Source organism: Cherax quadricarinatus, chromosome 23, assembly GCF_038502225.1.
Source record: "Cherax quadricarinatus isolate ZL_2023a chromosome 23, ASM3850222v1, whole genome shotgun sequence".
In the NCBI taxonomy this organism is placed as follows: domain Eukaryota; kingdom Metazoa; phylum Arthropoda; class Malacostraca; order Decapoda; family Parastacidae; genus Cherax; species Cherax quadricarinatus.
This window is the reverse complement of record NC_091314.1, coordinates 22101878-22124927: the sequence shown is the minus strand read 5'-3', so window position 1 is coordinate 22124927 and position 23050 is coordinate 22101878. Positions and strand designations below refer to the sequence as shown.

At 41.1% G+C, this 23050-nt stretch overlaps 1 protein-coding gene across 1 annotated transcript; it reads right to left on the bottom strand.

Annotated features, from left to right (window-relative positions):
• Positions 1–334: 334 nt before the first annotated feature.
• LOC128685833 (aquaporin-11-like) lies at positions 335–22558 on the bottom strand. The gene is made up of 5 exons (XM_053772530.2): positions 22434–22558; positions 6753–6921; positions 6230–6425; positions 3994–4217; positions 335–2218 (listed from the first exon to the last, which is right to left on the bottom strand). Exons 1-5 carry the CDS (start codon positions 22500–22502, stop codon positions 2019–2021), a joined length of 858 nt encoding a protein of 285 aa, XP_053628505.1. The 5' UTR covers positions 22503–22558; the 3' UTR covers positions 335–2018.
• Positions 22559–23050: the final 492 nt, after the last annotated feature.

Sequence of the window (23050 nt, the reverse complement as noted above, 5' to 3'; positions counted from 1 at the left end):
CCCATGCACTATATGATCCCTATGGGTTTAGTGCTTCCCGGAAATAATGTAATCCATTCTACTTAAGTATCAGTCTAGCTCACCAACCTTCCCATCCTTAAACTGGAAGTGACTTTCTCCCATTCCCCAGTTACTGTACTACCTTTTCAACATAATTATAATAGCTTCCCCTTCTCCAGGTTCTTTATTACCCATGTGGGTTGAGCACTTTTCCAGGAATATAATAATCTGTATGACCACTATAGGTTTAATTTTTCTGCATAATTATAATGACAACATAGATCATGTACATGCAAAGTAATTCTACCATTTTTTTTTCCTTTTGATGTGACTTGCTTCACTATGTAACGTTGTCACCCCGCAGGTTATGGCTGCCATTAATAGAAATATAGTAAATTAATGCAGGCATTATTTTATTTAACAAATTGCATCTGAAATATATAGGGAAGCACCTGAATGGATAAAAGACAGTATAAATGCCAATTATATACGGTAACAGCCTATGATAATATGACATTGAAAATAGTTGTTGCAATATTACATCATATTAACAAAATGTAGTCACAGTATATACCACCAGAAATAGCAAATAGCATCTCATCTGGTATTTGCTTAGGAATAGATCCTTATAGGTTTAGCGCTCAGTTGTGAATATAATAATTATAATTGCTTAAGACTACGATGTATATACAAAATACAGTAGGACCCCCCGTATCCATGGGGGATGCGTTCCAAGGTCTTGCTGTGGATACCGAAACACTGGCTAGCAAACCCTATATACATACATAAGTCCTATACTTACCCATTATTAAGTTTGATAAATTATGTACAATAAGCGAGGAATTATCACTTTTTCACTGATGAGTGGGGAATTATCACTTTCACGGCTTCTATACCTGGAGAGGGTTTTGGGGGTCAGTGCCCCCCAGCCACAGTAAACTGCAGATACCGAATCAGTGGATGTGAGGGTTCTACTGTTATTTTTATAACAGCAAATTCACTACAATCTCAGTAATAACACCAATCACTACAAAACACCTAGCCTTCAAGGGAAGGGTGGAGGTTTCTTGATCCAAGGAATTGGGGATATTCATTTCACTGGATCAAACCTGATTCCCTTGTAGGTTAAGCGCTTAGTTGATTGTAATAATCAAACTCGATTACCTACCATTCCCCAGGATCTGTATGGTCCTTTATTAGTATTGTGCATTGCTGTGGAGATAATTACAACAAAACAAACAGGTATCTAAAATTTATCAAACGTGCCAGGCTTGTAGTTTAATGCCTTGTAGGTTTAGCGCTTGTTTTGATTATATTAATTGTAGTTTAATGGTAGTACTGGAAATGCACAACCAAAGTATCCGGATTCAATTTTGGACGGGCAGACATGTAAGGGAAAATCCTACACCTATTGCCTCTGTTCACTCTGTGATATATGACCCTTGGGCAACTAGGATGACAGTTCTTAGTATGAAAATTCAACGATGTTGGAAAAATAACTAGTTTAACCATCCCGTCTATGTAACCGTACATAATACAATGCAGAAACTACAAGTCACTATTTATGGAAGAGCAATGCTCATTCGTAGTATTCCGAGTTGTACAATGTAATACGTTAATCCCTGAAATATCAAGTTTTAAGTACCTAGACAGAACCAGTACCATTGTTACACTTGTCTCAATACCAGTAATATACACTTTTTTTTTTTTTGAGGAACTACCATCACCAGGCTAGTCCCAGCAGACTACATCCAGAACTTGATGAGAACAGTTACGAGGTTTTCTTGTAATACATTAGTTCTGATGCTCTTCGTATTTCCACCAAAGGCTTCTGTGTTTCCTAGAACAAAATTATTCTTCAAAAATTCTTTAGCCATGAAAAATTCTTCACAAGTTTTCGACCATAAGCATATAATGCTCATCTTCATTGTATATTGTTTATGGAGCAATTAGCACTGATCCTTGGAGCATTGATTATTGATCGTTGAAGCACTAATCATTGGTGAATGAAGCATTTTTCATCGATCCTTGGAGGTGAAGGTTGCAACAAGAACATTCTTGACAGTGACCAGGTTCCAGAGTCTAATAGCCAGCATAGCACCTAGAGTGGAGCCTGCCCAGTACACAATGATGTGCTCAGTGTTGGTGTGGCCGTGACAGCTCCACTTCAAGCTTGTTGCCAGCACTGGGTTTAGATACCCACCTGAGTAGTTGAACGCTGCAGAAACAAGTGTTATATTAATGTTTTTTGTTGATACATAGACTGTGTGTGTGTATGTCCCCTCAAGGGAGGTTCCTCGATGCTGGTGAAGGGCTCTTGATCTAGAGAATTGGATGTGTTCCAATTCTCTGAATTAAGCCTGAATGCCTTCCATTTCCCCTCCCACAGGCATTGTATAAACCCTACGGGTTTAGTGCTTCCCCATGATAAAATGTGTGCGCGCGTATTTATGGTAAACTTATTTAAATTTGAAACACTAGTTATAACAGAAGAAAGTATGATAAAATTTAGTTTTTTTTTTTTTATTCGCCGGTATTCTCCCGGCCCGGGTCTTTTCCAAGTAGTGGTGACCCGGCCTTGGCTCCCTATCTGGGGAGTGTCTCGAGACTTAAGTCTCCCATGGGAGGAGGTACAAGTACCCCCTCATCTTTGGGACCAACTGTCCCCAGGCCTAGCCACATTCCCCGCCCTCACGGGGCTCGTAGGGAGAAGCTAGGCCTCTGGTCTGCCATCTGCCCCGCCCTAAAAGGGCTCGTGGGGATGGCAGTCTTATGAGCTGCAGATGGTAGCAAGCTCAGGCTGTTATATATGGTTGATACAAATTTGACTTGTGTGATAATCCATGTCTACAAATAATTATGGGTTTAGCAATTTATGTTAATATAATAAAATTATTATTATTATTATTATTATTATTATTATTATTATTATTATTATTATTATTATTATTATTGTTATTATTTGATGAGCTTGCAAAAACAAAAGATAATGCTTATTTAATAGATTAAATTATTTTTTGCCGATTTGGAAGACCCATCCAGTATGGAATTTCTAAACGAGCAAGAGGCCTGAGCTTGCTATCACCTGCAGCTCATAAGACTTCCATCCCCACGAGCCCCTTTGAGGCGGGGTAGATGGCAGACCAGAGGCCTAGCTTCTCCCTACGAGCCCCGTGAGGGCGGGGGATGTGGCTAGGCCTGGGGACAGTTGGTCCCAAAGATGAGGGGGTAGTTGTACCTCCTCCCATGGGAGACTTAGATCTCGGGATACTCCTCAGATAGGGAGCCAAGGCCGGGTCACCACTACTTGGAAAAGACCCGGGCCGGGAGAATACCGGCGAATAAGAAAAAAAAATAAACGAGCAATAAACTGACATGGAATCAGCAAAAACATAATTTATGTCAAGGAAAAAATATATTAAACTGAAATACATACAATGTTCTAGACAACTTATTTACGAACTTTTAATAGGTTTTCCTTGATTCTAGTGAAGGTCTCTTGTTCAAAGGTGTGTCTGCGCGCGCGCTCGTGTGGATGTATGACCCACTTAATATTTGTATTTATAACTCATTACAATTGTGACCAGGTGTGGACGTATCAGTGGTCAGTGGTTCATTACGTACTTTGTAATTTGTTCATGACTGTAACTATGTATAGGAGTGAGGCTGATTCATTACCTCTGTAACTTGCCATGATTGTGACCAGATCTACCTGGAGTTCATTACCTTTGTAACTAGTTCAGCTATCAGAACTTTGGGGTCCAGTCCCTGGACCCATTATGTACCTCTGAAATCTTTTGACTACCGCCCACACCATGGGTATGATGGGGTGCATAATAAAGATAATAAACTAACTTCAAAGGAACTGGAACTAATCCTCCCCTGAAAATTTTTTTTACACCTTCCTTGGATTAAACCTCGTTACATCTTATTCTCCAAGTGTTGTACGGACTGTAGATCAGTGTTCAAAATGAAAACAAAAATAATACTCACCCACGAGGACCATACAGGTGGCGAAGAAGGAATTCATAGCGGCAGCAAACTTGGGCTTGACCTCACCCAGTGCTCGTGAGACAAGACGAGACGAGCAGGTCAACAAACTCTCCAGCAGGAAGCCAAAAATGACTGGGACCTGAAGGTCAGCTCTGCAGTTTTCCACTTTATGACTACTAGCATGTGTGTCTGTTAACTCCGCCAACCAGATGTATCTCACCCACCTGTAATATATGTGTACTAACAGTTGAGACTCGACCACCACAACTAGGTGAACACCACTATTCACATTGAGCTAGAGAAAAAAAAAATGTTTGAACTGGTAAGTTACGACATGTTGTATCTATCTGGGTGTGAATTGTATGAATACCCTCGAAGCACTTATTTTAGTCGCTCCAGCATGTACTCGTCTAATGTGAAGGTACTCATGTCGCTGTATTACTCATGCGGATTTAGCATTTTCTTGAGTATAATATTATTATAATAATACTTAAGGTACACGTATTTACCAGTTTTTCATACTAATAATGTATCCCCGAAGGGGTATCTTTAAAAGGTGCCTATTATTTTTTCCTTTTCTTTCTCCAGTTGCGCTGTATAACCCTTCTAGGTTTCGCGCTTCTTTTTTATTATAATAATTTTCTCCAACTTTTAGATTTTTGCTCATAACTACAGAACGCCTCATCCAGTCGGCTTCAAATTTTCGACTCTTCTTTACGATAACCCTAGGTAGTAGGATGGTAGACAGCAACCGCCCAGAGAGGTACTACCGTCCTGCAAAGTGAGTGTAGAACGGAAACCTGTAATTGTTTTACATAATGGTAGGATTGCTGGTGTTTTTTTTCTCTCATAAACATGCAAGATTTCAGGTATGTCTTGCTACTTCTACTTACACTTAGGTCACTCTGCACATGAAAAGACAAGCATATATAAACACACCCCTTTGAGTTTTCCTATATTTCCTTACTAGTTCTTGTTCTTGTTTCCTCTTATCTCCATGGGGACGTGGAACAGAATTCTTTCTCCGTAAGCCATGCGTGTCATAAGAGGTGACTAAAATGCTGAGAACAAGGGGATAGTAACCCCCTCTCCTGTTTATATTACTAAATTTAAAAGGAGAAACTATCGTTTTTCCTTTTGGGCCACCCTGCCTCGGTGGGATACGGCCGGTTTGTTGAAAGAAGTGTGCGATAACGAAGACCAAATTCTTGGAACAATCGGCATGTCACATACCCTAATTCCAAAGTTGTTGAACCCATTCTCAGCATCCTGGGCACTGTTGTGCCCCAGGCACAACAGTGCCCACAGCCAGAAGCATGAATATTATAGCATTAGAAAAATCCCACAAGTATTGATATTGTAATAGCCTAAACGAAATTAACGTGACAATAATAAAAAATTCGGTCATATTCTTCTATGATTTCAATAACTTTACATACATAAATATATTGTCAGTGATCTAGAAGTCACTGGCAGTTATGGGGTAGCCTCCTATGGGACAACGTGTCCATTTAAACTGATGAGAAAACAGAAACATTTAAAAGGAAGACTTCTAAAAGTTATGTAAACGAAATGGGGCTCATTAAAATAAAATAATTTACAGAGGGAGGCATCTGTAATAACAAGAAAGACGGCCACAGTTATTCAACCCACATAATTCTGAGGCAAGCTCTGGTTCAACCTTCAGAAACTGCAGGAAAAATAGGCCCTAATTCCTCGGTGTGGCACTACATTTAAGATAGTCTAATGCATTCATATAAGAGCCCAATTTTAGACTGTGTACTATTGCCTCAACTAAATACGCATCTAATTCTAATTTGAACAACCCGTCACTGATATTATATAATGAATGCATGTCATGCTTAATAACTGCCGATTCTGCAATATCCCTTTCAAGCCAAGAGAACCAAGGGAAGATGACTCTTGCTTCCCGCCAATTTGCCGGGTTATTACAAACTCTGAATGGATATGTATAGCATAGGAGTCAAACGCGATTTTGGACCATATTAGAGCTTGCAATAACCCAGCAAATTGGCGGGAAGCAAGAGCTAACTAACAATTTTAACTATGATATTCATTGCTTCTCTGGTCTCGGAAGCATTTTGGTTGTTTACCAGTGTGTTTTATGTACAAGTGAATTGCGATATTAATGGCCCACAAGCAGTCGCTAGCCCTTAAACATAACACATACTGGTTTAGCGTTTGTTTATGAATCTGAAAATAATAACGTACTTACCTGATAGAGGTAAGGCCGCCTGTGAGCTGTGCCACAACCTTTAGTACTACGTGAAGGGGATTAGCACCAACTTCCACGTACTCCTCCAGGAGACTGTAGGGACAAGCAGTAACAGTCTTGCCCCAGCTCCTCCCCCGACAGAGTATGATCAGGAACAGGTAGACACTATATGCCAGCATTCCACAGCTTGTTGCCACTAGGAGAGAAAATTAAACTATGTATAGTTTAAAGTTTTCGTCTAAGGTTTCTAATCCATAATTTCTTAATCGTGTGATCCGCATATCCTCTGAGTTACACCCCTCCCTTTTGGCCAGCCACTAACCCCTTATCTCTCCTGAGTTACACCCACCTTGCCCAGCCATTTGTTATATTCATGGAGTAATGCTAGTCTCGTAAAGGCCATACAACGCCTGGGAAATGGAAGATAATCGGGTTTGATTGGAAAAAAGGAAAAAGTAGCTCCAATTCCTCTGATCAAGAGCTCTTCATGAGCGTCAAGACTGCTCACCATGACGGGACTTACCCTGAGAGAGCTGAACCGAGGTGCCACACATCTCTGCTGCTGCGACCAGCTCCAGCAAGCAGCCCCTCACCAGGGTGCTCTTCACCAGCTGACTGAGGCGACCTCTTACGACGTACGACGCAGCCATCAACGTCACGATCGTCGCAGAGGAGAACACAATTGACACGTCCTGCGGCAGAAAATGTTACTTCAAGAAGCATGTTACTAGGAAAGAATTAAAGAAAATTTTAAATTAGTTTTAAAGAATTTTTTTGAAGATTTGTTTTTAGAGAAAGTTTTTAAGAAAAAAAAAATATAAAAAAAATTATTTTTTTAAGAAGTTTTTAAAAAAATAAAAAAAATTAAAGATTTTTTAAGAAGTTTTTAATGAAACATTTTTAAAAAATGAAAAGAAAAAATAAAGAATAAAATTAATTTTTAAAGAATTATTTTCTTTAAAAAGGTTTTTTAAAGATTTTTTAATTTACATATTTTTTTTTTATTTTTTAACACGAAACACAAATTCCAAAGAAAAAAAAAATCCCTTAAAAAATTTAAAGAATCTTTCAAAAGAATATTGAAAAAAATATTTTCTTTAAAAAAAGTTCTCTAAACAAAATTTTCTTTATTTTTTATTATTTTTAATTTACACACACACAAACACACAACAGACATGCATACAGAAGAACAAGGAGAGTAGCAGAAGAGCAAGAAATGAAAATGCACAGGTAAGGAGGGAGGCCCAGCGACAATATGAAAGTGACATAGCAGCGAAAATCAAGTCCGACCCGAAGCTGTTGTACAGTCACATCAGGAGGAAAACAACAATCAAGGACCAGGTAATCAGACTGAGAAAGGAAGGGGGGAGGAGAATTTACATGAAACGATCTTGAAGTATGTGAGGAGGTCAACATGAGATTCAAAGAAGTATTCACAGTGGAGACAGACAGGACTCCGGAAAGACGGAGAGGTGGGAAACACCAACAAATGCTGAACAAGATACATACAACCAAAGAGGTGAAGAGGCTGCTAAGCGAACTAGATAACTCAAAGGCAATGGGGCGGATAACATCTCTCCATGGGTCCTGAGAGAGAGAGCAGAAGCGCTCTCTCTCACTAACAACAATTTTCAACACATCTATCGAAACAGGGCGACTACCCGAGGTATGGAAGACAGCAAATATAGTCCCAGTTTTTAAAAAGGGAGACAGACACGCAATATCAAACTACAGACCAGTGTCACTGACATGTATTGTATGCAAAGTCATGGAGAAGATTATCAGGAGAAGAGTGGTAGACCACCTAGACAGGAATGAGCTTATAAATGACAACCAGCACGGATTCAGAGATGGGAAATCCTGTGTCATGAACCTACTAGATTTCTATGACAAGGTGACAGCAGTAAGACAAGAGAGAGAGAGAGAGGGCTGGGTAGATTGCTTGTCTTGGACTGCAAGAAAGCTTTTGCTACAGTTCCACACAAGAGATTCGTGCAGAAGCTGGAGGACCAGGCAGGTATGACAGGGAAGGTACTGCAATGGATCAGAGAATACTTGACAGGAAGGCATCAGCGAGTCATGATACGTGATGAGGTAGGGTGGGAGCCTGTGACGAGCGGGGTTCCACAGGGGTCAGTCCTGGGACAAGTGCTGTTTCTGGTATATGTGAATGACATGACGGAAGGCATAGATTCAGAAGTGTCCCTGTTTGCAGACGATATGAAGTTAATGAGGAGAATTCAGTAGGAGGAGGAGGACAAGGCAGAACTACAGAGGGACCTGGACAGGCTGCAAGCCTGATCCAGCAACTGGCTCCTGGAGTTCAACCCCACCAAGTGCAAAGTCATGAAAATCGGGGAAGGACAAAGAAGACCGCAGACAGAGTACAGTCTAGGGAGCCAAACACTACAAATCTCACCGAGCACATCTGATGCGCACATCAACTAAATAACTGCTGCAGCATATGGGCGACTAGCGAACCTAAGAGTAGCATTTTGGCATCTCAGTAAGAAGTCGTTCCAGACCCTGTACATCGTGTACGTTAGGCCAATATTGGAGTATGCAGCTACAATTTGGAACTCACACGTGGTCAAGCACGTCAGGAAATTAGAGAATGTGTAAAGGTTTGCAACGAGACTAGTCCCGGAGCTAAGGGGTATGTCCTACAAGGAGGGATTAAGGGAACTCGACCTGACGACACTGGAGGACAGGGGGACATGATAATGACATACAAAATGCTGAGAGGAATCGACAAGGTGGACGAAGACAGGATGTTTCAGAGATAGGACACAGCAACAAGGGGTCGCAGTTGGAAGTTGAAGACTCAGATGAGTCACAGGGATGTTAAGAAGTATTTCTTCAGTCATAGAGTTGTCAGGAAGTGGAATAACCTAGAAAGTGAGGTAGTGGAGGCAGGTACCATACATAGCTTTAAGAAGAGGTATAATAAAGCTCATAGAGCAGGGAGAGAGAGGACCTAGTAGCGACCAGTGAAGAGGCGAGGCCAGGAGTTATGACTTGACCCCTGCAACATATACATTGGGATGACCTGACTATGGATCAGGTAGGTGGTATGGTTGCCAATATGACGTTTTTCAGAGCATAGTTCTAGCTGCCCAGACAACTTTTGTTCCGAGTAGAGAAATTAGATCTAACAAAAATAATCCCAAATGGATGAGCAATAGATTAAAACATCTCATTGGTCAAAAGAGAGGCATATATAGGCGTATCAAAAGAGGGAATGGCCAGTTAAGAAATCAATATATTTAATTAAAGAGAGAAATAAAAAAGGAATAAGAAAAGCGGGATCAAACCCCACCCGTGGTATGGTTTATTATGAGGCTTAGGTCGCAAGAGATTCGAAGACTAACCCAAAAGGATTCTTTCAGGGATAAAGAAGTAAGATTAGGGACAAGATAGGCCCACTTAAGAGTAACTCGGGTCAGATCACTGACAGTGATAAGGATATGTGTGAAATTTTCAGTACTTACTTCCTCTCAATTTTTACCCAGGAAGATACTAGCAAAATTCCAAAAATAATAAATTATGTAGAACAGGAAGATAATAAACTATGCACGACTGGGGTAACTAGTGACATGTTCCTCAGACAAATAGAGAAATTAAAACCAAACAAATCCCCAGGCCCTGATTAATTGTTTGCAAGAGTTTTAAAGGAATATAACGAGAAACTTAGCAAACCTTTGTCTGATCTTTTCAATATATCACTACAAACTGGCATGGTGCCTGATAAGTGGAAAATGGTAAATGTAATACCTATTTACAAGGCAGGTGACAGGTCCTTATCTTCGAACTATAGACCGATAAGCCTTACCTCCATAGTGGGAATATTTATGGAATTAATAATTGCCGAAACAATTCGTAGCCATCTTGAAAGGGATAAATTGATTAATGAATCTCAACACGGTTTTACAAAGGGGCGTTCCTGCCTTACGAAATTACTAACTTTTTTCACTAAGGTGTTTGAGGAGGTAGATCATGGTAATGAATATGATATTGTGTATATGGATTTCAGTAAGGTGGCTTTCTTTACCAACCTCAACAGAACACATGACCATAACACAAGACACAGATCACTCTTTGATGTTCCTCGTGTACATCGCACGCTATGCAAAAACTCAGTCGCCAGAAACTTACCACAGGTCAGCTGTTTTTAATAATCTTCCTGGCCTGCTAGTGTACTCGCATATAATCTAGTGATACCAGTGAATAGCAGAATACAGTGTTGTAGTAGCAACTAACCAGTATTATAATGGTACTTAGTGGAGTGGAGTGACTTTCATTAGTTTCTTTTTCTTGAAATACGAGACGTTACTGTGAATTTCATATAACCTGTAGTTACCAGCGGTCGCAATATACACAACGAGAAGCAATTATTACTACAGAAAAAGCGTCCTTCCTCCAAAATTTGCACCAGTCAACTATAGTGATAATATAGCATTTATTGTGGTGGAGACGGAAAAACAAAAATAGAAAAGCCAGATACAGCGATTGATAAACAAAGAGGTCGACTGTACGTCATTGTAGGAGCTGCCAGATATCACCGGCTCTTCAACACGCAAGTTATACTTTTGTATCAGTCAAATCACATATTACTCGGGTAGATAATTTCCAGTAGATCCTTCATGTGTTAGCTCAAATCACCGACCAGTATGTTTTAAATAAGTGACCCACTGATCAGAGCAGATCGACTGGTCCGAACCCTTGACTGGTCCGAACCCTTGACTGGTCCGAACCCTTGACTGGTCCGAACCCTTGACTGGTCCGAACCCTTGACTGGTTTCAAACAGTTTCGTTGGACAATAAAGCAGACTGTAAACGGATGGGTTTGTAGGCGCCCTTATAAACACAAACATTAAAAATCAGGAACGTGACGGTAAGCTGTCCAATATACAAAAAGAGTTAGAAACAGAAATACAAATAGCTAGAGCTTCATTTAAGGTTATTAATATAATATTCAAGAGGTTGCTAGTAGACTTGCAGTAAATCAACCATTCAAATCATTATGAAGCTGTGTGTAGTCTGTGGTCAGTCAAACAAACGGGCTACCACATGGATAAATTGTCATTTTTGTGGAAATTGGTGTCACGCTCCTTGTGCAGATATCCCAGAACTAGCTACAAGCAGTATTAAAACAGAGAAGTGTTTTTGGGTATGCCCAAATGAGGAAAATCTGTGGACTAAAATCACAAGGGTATTAAAAGAGGATAACATCAAAGCTGCTTTCATAGAAAACCTGGAAGCTTTCTACAACAGATGGGAACATAAAAAGTCCGGGCTGAATGGTACTGCCCTTGATACTGGCCATGTAGTCACAAACTGTAAGGCTGGAGGTGATGTCCTGGTAGTCAGTAAATGTGGGGCTGATAGTGCTGTCCTGGGAGACAGTAATGGTGAAGCTGGAGGTGCTGTCCTGGGAGACAGAAATGGTGAAGTTGGAGATATTGTCCTGGGAGACAGTAATGGTGAAGCTGGAGATTTTGTCCAGGTAGTCGGGAATTATACGCAGGAAGGAATACATATAAATGACCTCATAGAGGACAGGAGCCATAGTAGGGAAACAAGTGTAGTCAAAGATAAGATAAAACCAATATTGCAAACCAGAAATACCGCAGGAAATAGCAAACAAGAGGACTCCAATAGCAATAGTGAGGATAAATTACCAAAAACAACTGGTGGGAGCTCCATTGTTGGTGCTAAGGAGGATAGGAATAAGACAGGGAAACATGCACCAACAGGGAATACAGTCACAGAAACCCAAGGCAAACGGAAACCAAGCCTGTGCACATACTATGCACTTGGTATCTGCTGGCATGGGAAATCTGGAAAAACAGATGGGACATGCAACTATGACCACCCTAGAAAATGTCATGCCCATATGACAACAGGAAAATGCAAACTCCCTTCCTGTAAGCTTTTTCACCCTGAAATGTGTACCTCTTCAGTACAGGAAAGACTGTGCTATAACTTAAATTGCCAGGCATACCATCTAAAGGGGACAAAAAGATACAAAACATCCAGGCCATGGGAAAACCTGGGTAGCCACAGCCACTCAAGAGGGAGAGGTTTTTTAGTACCAGGAAGGAAAAAAAACTGGCAGGAAATGGCAGAAATCGTACACCAAATCCAGTCATTCCTGGAGTGGAACCACAGTCGATGGCCTCCACTCCAAACCAACAGATACAGATACTAATGCCGGAAAAAAAATCCCCCCCCAGTACCAACAATACCACCAGTCCGATAACATTCTTCTTTGCAAATATACAGGGTCTAAAGCCAGCAATAAACAACAAAATACCTTTCATCCGTGGACTGCTTGCAGAGGCAAAGGCAATGTTCGCGGCTTTCACTGAGACCCACATAAAGGATCACTTGGACAACGAAATATGGATCCCAGGTTACAACCTATACAGATGTGACAGAGTGAACAGGCAAAAGGGGGGGGTTGGCCTGTACATTGCAGAGTCACTTGTTTGCACAGAACTGCTTAATGCCTCAAATGACGTAGTGGAAGTTTTAGCAGTAAAGGTCGAGAACCAAAACCTAGTCATTGTGGTAGTCTACAAGCCTCCGGATGCAACATCCCAGCAATTCCAGGAACAGCTGTTAAAAATTGACCACTGTCTGGAAAATCTTCCAGCTCCTGCACCCAACATCTTGCTCCTGGGGGATTTCAACTTAAGGCACCTAAAATGGAGGAATATAGCAAATAATATTGTTGCAGTAATAACACCAGGAGGCAGCTCTGATGAAAACTCACACTCACACGAGCTTTTAAATCTCTGCACAAAATTCAATTTAAACCAGCAAATAATAGAGCCTACTAGACTGGAGAATACACTAGACCTCATCTTCACTAACAATGATGATCTGATAAGAAATGTCACCATATCAAAAACAATATACTCAGATCACAACATAATTGAGGTTCAGACATGTATGCGTGGAGCCCCAGACCGACAAAATGAGACTAGTCACGAGGGAGCATTCACCAAATTCAACTTCAATAACAAAAACATAAAGTGGGACCAAGTAAACCAAGTCCTAACCGATATAAGCTGGGAAGATATACTAAGCAACACAGACCCAAACTTATGCCTAGAACAGATTAACTCGGTGGCACTCGATGTATGCACAAGGCTTATTCCTCTAAGAAAAAGGAGGAGTAGATGTAAAATAGAAAGAGACAGGCGCTCCCTTTACAGGCGACGGAAAAGAATAACAGAGCGGCTAAAAGAGGTCAATATATCAGAAATGCGCAGGGAGACACTGGTCAGAGAAATAGCAAGCATCGAACTTAAGCTAAAAGAATCCTTTAGGAGTCAGGAATCGCGGGAAGAACTAAAAGCCATAAATGAAATCGAAAGAAACCCAAAGTATTTCTTCTCCTATGCCAAATCAAAATCGAGAACAACGTCCAGTATTGGGCCCCTACTTAAACAAGATGGGTCCTACACAGATGACAGCAAGGAAATGAGTGAGCTACTCAAGTCCCAATATGACTCAGTTTTTAGCAAGCCGCTAACCAGACTGAGAGTCGAAGATCAAAATGAATTTTTTATGAGAGAGCCACAAAATTTGATTAACACAAGCCTATCCGATGTTATCCTGACGCCAAATGACTTCGAACAGGCGATAAATGACATGCCCATGCACTCTGCCCCAGGGCCAGACTCATGGAACTCTGTGTTCATCAAGAACTGCAAGAAGCCCCTATCACGAGCCTTTTCCATCCTATGGAGAGGGAGCATGGACACGGGGGTCGTCCCTCAGTTACTAAAAACAACAGACATAGCCCCACTCCACAAAGGGGGCAGTAAAGCAACAGCAAAGAACTACAGACCAATAGCACTAACATCCCATATCATAAAAATCTTTGAAAGGGTCCTAAGAAGCAAGATCACCACCCATCTAGAAACCCATCAGTTACACAACCCAGGGCAACATGGGTTTAGAACAGGTCGCTCCTGTCTGTCTCAACTACTGGATCACTACGACAAGGTCCTAAATGCACTAGAAGACAAAAAGAATGCAGATGTAATATATACAGACTTTGCAAAAGCCTTCGACAAGTGTGACCATGGCGTAATAGCGCACAAAATGCGCGCTAAAGGAACAACAGGAAAAGTTGGTCGATGGATCTATAATTTCCTCACTAACAGAACACAGAGAGTAGTCGTCAACAGAGTAAAGTCCGAGGCAGCTACGGTGAAAAGCTCTGTTCCACAAGGCACAGTACTAGCTCCCATCTTGTTCCTCATCCTCATATCCGACATAGACAAGGATGTCAGCCACAGCACCGTGTCTTCCTTTGCAGATGACACCCGAATCTGCATGACAGTGTCTTCCATTGCAGACACTGCAAGGCTCCAGGCGGACATCAACCAAATCTTTCAGTGGGCTGCAGAAAACAATATGAAGTTCAACGATGAGAAATTTCAATTACTCAGATATGGTAAACATGAGGAAATTAAATCTTCATCAGAGTACAAAACAAATTCTGGCCACAAAATAGAGCGAAACACCAACGTCAAAGACCTGGGAGTGATTATGTCGGAGGATCTCACCTTCAAGGACCATAACATTGTATCAATCGCATCTGCTAGAAAAATGACAGGATGGATAATGAGAACCTTCAAAACTAGGGAGGCCAAGCCCATGATGACACTCTTCAGGTCACTTGTTCTATCTAGGCTGGAATATTGCTGCACTCTAACAGCACCTTTCAAGGCAGGTGAAATTGCCGACCTAGAAAATGTACAGAGAACTTTCACGGCGCGCATAACGGAGATAAAACACCTCAATTACTGGGAGCGCTTGAGGTTTCTAAACCTGTATTCCCTGGAACGCAGGAGGGAGAGATACATGATTATATACACCTGGAAAATCCTAGAGGGACTAGTACCGAACTTGCACACGAAAATCACTCACTACGAAAGCAAAAGACTTGGCAGACGATGCACCATCCCCCCAATGAAAAGCAGGGGTGTCACTAGCACGTTAAGAGACCATACAATAAGTGTCAGGGGACCGAGACTGTTCAACTGCCTCCCAGCACACATAAGGGGGATTACCAACAGACCCCTGGCAGTCTTCAAGCTGGCACTGGACAAGCACCTAAAGTCAGTTCCTGATCAGCCGGGCTGTGGCTCGTACGTTGGTTTGCGTGCAGCCAGCAGCAACAGCCTGGTTGATCAGGCGCTGATCCACCAGGAGGCCTGGTCACAGACCGGGCCGCGGGGGCGTTGACCCCCGAAACTCTCTCCAGGTAAACTCCAGGTAAACATAAAAGGCCCTAAAATCTGGAATTCATTACCTGTGAATATAAAAGAAACACTGTCTGTTTATAAATTCAAGTCTCTTCTCAAAAATCACTTACTCACCCACAACTAAATAAATACTGAATAATTGTATCTCATAAATTGTATCTCATATATGTATCTCATTATTGTATCTCATAAATGTCAAACTGTGACATAATCAAACTTTGTTACTATTTAACTTCATTACCTAACATAATACTCCATTCTACTGATTACACAGCAACACAGTAAATGACCATATAACCTGTCTTTGTAATACTCATTTGTACTAAATTGTTATCTGTTTTACAATAATTTTTGTACCACTGAATATATCATTGCTTAGTTAATCTTAAGTTAATTTTAAGCCTGCCCGTAATGCTCTGCATTCAAGTGGCTTTGGCATGCTGCATTTAACTGTATTCTTTTGTACTTCACTGTATCATGTTCAAATAAATAAATAATTAAATAAATAAATGAATAAATAAATAAATAAATAAATATTGAGGAAACTTAAGGCACACAGATTAGGAGGAGAATTTTTTTCCTGAGCAGAGGCATGGCTGACAAATAGGTAGCAGAGAGTTTGCATAAATGGGAAGAAATCAGAATGGAGGCACGTCACAAGCGGTGTTCCTTAGGGGTCAGTGTTGGGTCCGTTGTTGTTCACAATTTACGTAAACGACATAGATGAGGGAATAAATAGCAACATAAGCAAATTTGCTGATGACACCAAAATAAGCCGTCCAATTCATTGTAATGAGGACATTAGAGCACTTCAGGATGATTTGAATAGACTGATACAATGGTCAGAGAAGTAGCAGATACAGTTTAATATAGACAAATGCAAAGTTCTAAATGTTGGACAGGAAAATAACCATGCGACATATAAACTAAATAATGTGGATGTTAATACTACTGATTGCAAGAGGGATTTAGGAGTTCTGGTTAGCAGTAATCTAAAATCAAGACAACAGTGCATTAGTGTTCTCAGTAAAGCTAACAGAATCCTTGGTTTCATATCAAGAAGTATAAATAATAGAAATCCTCAGGTTGTTCTTCAACTCTATATATCCTTGGTTAGACCTCATTTAGACTATGCTGCTCAGTTCTGGTCACCGTATTACAGAATGGATATAAATGTTCTGGAAAACGTACAGAGGAGGATGACAAAGCTGATCCTAAGTATCAGAAATCTTCCATATGAGGGTAGACTGAGGGCCCTGAATCTGCACTCTCTAGATAGGCGTAGAATTAGGGGGTGATATGATTGAGGTGTGTAAATGGAAAACAGGAATAAATAAAGGGGATATAAATAGTGCGCTGAAAATTTCCAGCCAAGACAGGACTCGCAGCAATGGTTTCAAGTTGGAAAAATTCAGATTCAAGAAGGATATAGAAAAACACTGGTTTCGTAATAGAGTTGTGGATGAGCGGAACAAACTCCCGAGTACTGTCATAGAAGTGAAAACATTGTGTAGTTTTAAAAATAGGTTAGATAAATACATGAATGGGTGTGGGTGGGTGTGAGTTGGACCTGACTAGCTTGTGCTACTAGGTCTGATGCTGTGCTCCTTCCTAAAGTGGAAGTGACCTGACTAGGTGGATCATTGGTCTAAGCCAGGGGGTGACATGGACCTGCATCGCATGGGTTAGTAGGCCTGCTGCAGTGTTCCTTCTTTCTTACGTTCTTTTCTTATATATTTAACAACACTGCTACTAAATGGGGATCAAACCCGTGTTGTTTTAGCCCGCCTCATGGTGAGCAAAAATTCCACGACGCTCTAACCCATGGGACCATGCAATCCTACAAGAATAATGCACCCAGCAGAGGTAGGTGTTGTACCGTGATCCGAGGACAGAGCTAATTTCATTCTACTCCCCGTTTGGTGAACTAGCCTCCACAAGCAGTATATATCTCATTGTAACCATGAACGAGTGGTATTTAATCAATAACAACACTGCAACTAGCCGAGGGATTGAACCCGTGTTGTTTTAGCCCACCTCATGGTGAGCGAAAATTCCATGATGCTCTAAGTCTAACCCATGGGACCATACAATCCTACAAGAATCACACACCCAGCAGAGCTAGGTGTTGTACCATGATCCGAGGGTAACTTCCATGCACTTTCACAGCTTCTATGCGAAAGTGCATAGAAGCTGCCCCTTTCGCAGTTTCTATGCGAAAGTTCATAGAAGCTACCCTAATTGCTGTCAGTAACACTATCCATCAAAAGTCAGGTGGTTACAGTATCTCAAAATTACTAATCAACAGGATATTACCCATTCTGGAGACCGCTGTGACATGATGCCAACCCGTTTCACCATATTAGTGTCACAACTACTACCTCAACCCATGCAACACTCCACCTGACTCCCGCCACTATATATACTCCTTTTCTTAGATATCTCCGTATGAGGAATGAAGAAAGCCACTCGTGGCAAAAAAATTTCCTTTAATAAATGTCCTGAGCTATACATGTCTTTTTCCACATCTTGTCGGTATTACCATACCATTTCTTTATCTTTACAATGTTTGTCTAGCCAACAGTTAATACCAATTGTTCTGGACATTTATTCATTTCTAACACCCCTTCTTGGCAAAATGCAGCATATAACAAGATGCCCCCCTTCTTCCTAATTATATCTATTGCTCTCCTATACTTTCTAACCAAATCCTCACTTCAATGCTTGCCTACATCACTGCCTTCAGCACTGAGGTAGATAATAGAATTGATCCCATTATCATTCATGGATTTGTCAAGCCGACTAACAATATCCTCCATCCCAGCCCCTGTCTCCTACTCCTATCCTTCAAGCAGAAGGCCCTATCCATATACTTAATCTGACTTTCCCCAACAAGCACAATCTTTTTACCTTCCTTGGTGTTCATCGTGACGTTTCCAGTAGTCGACACATATTCGTCGGGTAGCACGGAGAATAGGTTCGAAGTTTCCACAGCAGTCTCTTCGTTCTTCATCGTTTTTGCCTCTCCATCAGTCCTCTTGATCCTCAGCTTCGTTCAGTGCTGTCCTAGTTCCTTTCTTGACCTGAGGAGTCACAACAGGAGAATCACTACGAATCCTCTTGCTTTTCCTCAGTCAATCACCGTATCTCGAGCTTAGCCACCATCAGCTCCTCCTTAAGCTGCTGGTAGAGTTGCTCAGTAGAGGACAAGATCTTGGTTCAGTTTAACAGAGAGCACACTAGACACATATTCACAGGAGCAAAGTCTACATCACCACTGTGTATTCACAAGAGCAAGGTCCACGTCACCAGTCAAACAAGGTCCACGTATCTGTCCAGTCTTTTTCCCTAAGCTACCCAATAATTTGCTTCAATACCTCAGGTACTAATCAAACCCAACCCTTTTCAATCATATGTTTATCCAATCTCTTTTTTAAAGCTACCCAAGGTCTTAGCCTCTATGACCCTACTCAGCAGATTGTTCCATGCATCGACAACTCTGAAAACCAGTACATCCTTTCTAAATCTAAATTTATCTAATTTAAAACCGTGCTGATTTTTCATATATCAAAAACTCGGTGTCGGTGTTTGTATTTATTCTGTGCCCTGAAGTGCCAGGTACACTGGTCTTATTCGCATTCTGTGTCGTGCTCGCTACATGCTTTCTGCTTCCATCACTCTCCTTGACCGCTGTATTTTAATACACTACTGTATATCATTTACCAACAGACTGTACACTAGTTTCCACAGGGCGTCAGATACTGCTCGTAATTTTTTTTTTCATTATGAAAAACCGCCTTTTTCCTGCGTACGTTCCTGGGATCGTTTCCAGTACTCGTCTTTGTGCGTAAACTCACTTATATGTACCCAAATATATTTGATTGCAGGGGTCGAGTCTCAGCTCCTGACCCGTTCTGGTCGCTAGCCTTATCGTACCTTTTCCTAAACTGTGTTTGGATCCTGCCTCTACCACTTCACTTTCTAGGTAGTTCCACTTCCTGATCACTCTAAGCCTGATGGAATACTTCTCAATATCCCTGTGGCTCATTATGTTTTCAATTTTTAGCTGTGCCATTGTGCTCCTGCTTCCAGTTATTCAAACAGTCTATCCCTGTCCAGCTAGTATTTTGTACATTGTTGTTATATCACTTCTAGTCTTTCTGTCCTCTAATGTCATCAGTTTTATCTCCTCTAGTCTCTCCTCATAGCTCATACCTCGGGACTCTCCTCGTTGCAAACCTCTAACTTCTCCAGTTTCTTGAAAAATTTTATTAGGCGCGGATTCCATGCTGGTGCTACATACTCCAATATGAACCTGACATATATCGCATATAATGTCGTAAATGAAAGTTTAAGTATTGTTGTTAGTGCTCATCTCCAAACTCACCTATATGTGCATGCGAGTGACCGAACTTTGCAGTTATGTATGTTTACATACTGACCGAATTATGCCTTAAGGGTTCGAACTCCAGCTCTTTCCCCTCGCCCCCTAACATTTTATCGATCTGAGTAATTGATTCCAGACCCTTTGTTGTCTTATATCTTGTTTTAACTTTATGTCAGGAGTCTTCTTCCCTCGTAACCTCGTTCATTTTACTTGTTTTTCCAACCTTTACGCTCATATCTTTCTTTCCGTCCTTTTGGCTTATATGACAGTTCACTTGTTATCTATGCCTTCTTGCTTTGGTTCCTTATAAGCCGAATATTCTGTCCTTATTTACCCTATCAATGTCCCTGATTATCTTGCATTTCATGATAACGTCTCAGTTCTGCCACCAGTTGGAAAATTTTAATCTTGTTGAGTTTCACTATGATTTAGGTGTGGGCTCCAAGCCGGTAACGTATACTCGAAGACTGCCCTGGCAAGTGTGGCTTACATCGTCTTAAATAATTTAGCATCAGAACATAAGGATGGAGGACCGCTGCATGCTTCCCTCCTCACCATGATCCTGCCTAATCTCTTTCAGGTACTCATAAACTATCGAGACACTTCATACCTTGTAGAGCGATCTCTAGAATTGTATATTGGCAAATGCTTTCTGTCAGTCTAAGAAAATGTTTTTTTTCTTTAATGTTTATTTCCGTCCTCCTTTCGTAAAGTTTCATTAAGTTCGTTAGACAGAATCTCTGTTAATGTTTTGCTACGGCTCTCCTTCCTAGATCTTCCCTCAGTCTTCGCGTTATCTTTTCCATCACTTTAAACGGTTTAGAACCGTTTATCTGTCACTTTTGTATAGATCGACACATCGGAAGTTTTCCAGTAGTCTGGTACGTCAGTCTCAAGGGAATTCTTGTACATCCTGCCAGACAGGTTTGCTCGCCGTACTTATAGTGATTATCGATGGGGTAATTTTGTTTGTAAGAGCAAATAAGAAAATTTATCCCGAAGAAGGTCTTAGTCACATGGTGACATACACAGTGGAACTTTTGCTCATTTGACAAAAGCCTTCTGTTGGTTTACCGGTCCATCTTGTATGGTATACTGCCACCCTCCCAGGATGCCGCTCATAACAGTCGACTATCACCCAGGTATTTATTTACTGCTATATGAACAAGTGTCATAGGTGTAGAAAAGTTTGTTGTGTTCCCAGTGATACCTTTTCATCCTTGCAGAATTTGCTGAGTTCTTCAGGATACTACAGTACCTCTTCTTTTACTCTTACAAAGTTCCCCAGCTCCTCTTGGTTTGCAAAACTGTTTTTATAAGCTCCATCACTGAATTTCCAGTTTAGTTTCTCGCCAACCTTGTTCTGCATGTGTAGTCCCCAGTCTTTTGAATTTTAAATACCTGTTATCTCTAATACTTCAAATGTGAATATCAAGCATTTTTGATAAGATTTCAGTTTGTGGGTGATGGGGTGTTTAGCGACGTGGAGGGTTAGTTATGACTTAGTTTCGCCTTCTGACTTTCGGTTAATTAATTCGAATCACTAATGTTGTATTTATGATTAAACTTCTGTATTGAGCCACCTACTGTGTCCATGTCTGGTTCGTTTCATTTTCTCTCTGTTCTTGCACTGAAGAAATGTTTCCTGACGTCTTTGGGACGGTTGCCTTCTGCTTGATCCTTCCTGGTAAAGTATGATTTTGTCTACCTAGTCTGTGCCTTAGATGTCCTGTATTAGGAGTTCCTCCAAGGAAAAGACACCTGGTTGGCGCAGTATTTAAAAAAATAACCGGGAATGAACTCAGAACAGACTGAAGGTGTGTGTATGTGTGTACTCACTTAATTGTAGTTGCAGGGGTAGAGACTAAGCTCCTGTGTGTATGTGTGTGTACTCACCTCACCTAGTTGTGGTTGCAGGGGTCGATTCATGGCTCCTGGCCCCGCCTCTTCTCTGGTCGCTACTGGGTCACTCTCCCTGAACCATGAGCTTTATCATACCTGTGTGTGTGTGTGTGTGTGTGTGTGTGTGTGTGTGTGTGTGTGTGTGTGTGTGTGTGTGTGGCTACAGCTGCAAGGGTTCCTCTCCAGCCGTACCCCAGATATTATGTCTTACACATTTAAATCCATGCCTGAATTTTGCCTCTGGAAGATAAGGATTTCAGGCTAAATTTTATATAGAATCTGGTCTTTGCGCTATAAATTAGTTCTATAAACTGTTCCACTGTATAACAAAACCAATGCATCAGTGTATATCTATACCAGTGTATAACAAAACCATTGAATCTATGTACAAGTTTTCTAATTTATAACAACTGTTACACTTCATAACAAATTAAATTCATTACAGGTTCACTGTATAATTGCTCCACTGTACAAAAATCCCAGTATATTATAGTTGCACTTTATCACAATGCTTCTACATCTCTCTTAAACTACTGTATTAATCCACTATATTGTACGTGTACGAGTATTTGTAACTGTAATACAAGTACCATAACGATGTAAAACTACCACTGCACTATCACCGTACCACTGCAGTGTTGAACCACTGCACCCCTGTGTACCCCAGGCTGGACCCGTCATCACCAAGAGGAGGCATTGGACTGTCCTCTGTCGAGTGATGAACCTGGCTAGACACCCACTCTCTCGCACTAGTGTTCGTTAGTTTGCTCACAGTCTTATTATCATTTATTCATTCACTCTCTCTCTCTCCCACAGAAACACGCTGTTCTTGGTTTGTTCGTCAGGACAAAAATCTTGACATGTCTTTGTTATAAGATGTTCCGTTCAGTGGTTCCGCCACCATGGATGGTGTAACAAGACGGTATGTCGAAGTGTCTTGTACCTTCATGTATCTAAAAGACACGTTAAGGTAGGGAGAGCAGAGCGCCCAGTACTGAACCACGGCAGCAGGGAACACTAACTTACCTGTGCTGGACTCACTGCTCTCATGGGCCATGGGCGGGTGCAAGGAGCATCAAATATAACCCTAATTTTTAAAGGGGTGGATCGGCAAGCTAGATGAAGGCTTCAGTCAGATGACCAAAAGCTCTAGCGGCGAGTCATCATATGACTAAGATCCTCATCAGGAAACACTTGTCCTATTTCCTGACAAATCATACCTTACCTGAGCAGCAAAATAGACGT

What these genes read in the sequence shown, in the direction of transcription:
- LOC128685833 (XM_053772530.2), bottom strand. Translation starts at nt 22,502, where the DNA reads ATGCCTCCTCTTGGTGATGACGGGTCCAGCCTGGGGTACACAGGGGTG. An exon ending in AGTGGTTCAACACTGCAGTG is followed by an intron (nt 6,922 to 22,433) that starts GTACGGTGATAG and finishes TTTCTGCCGCAG; the next exon opens with GACGTGTCAATTGTGTTCTC. An exon ending in CACCTGTATGGTCCTCGTGG is followed by an intron (nt 2,219 to 3,993) that starts GTGAGTATTATT and finishes TTGTTTCTGCAG; the next exon opens with CGTTCAACTACTCAGGTGGG.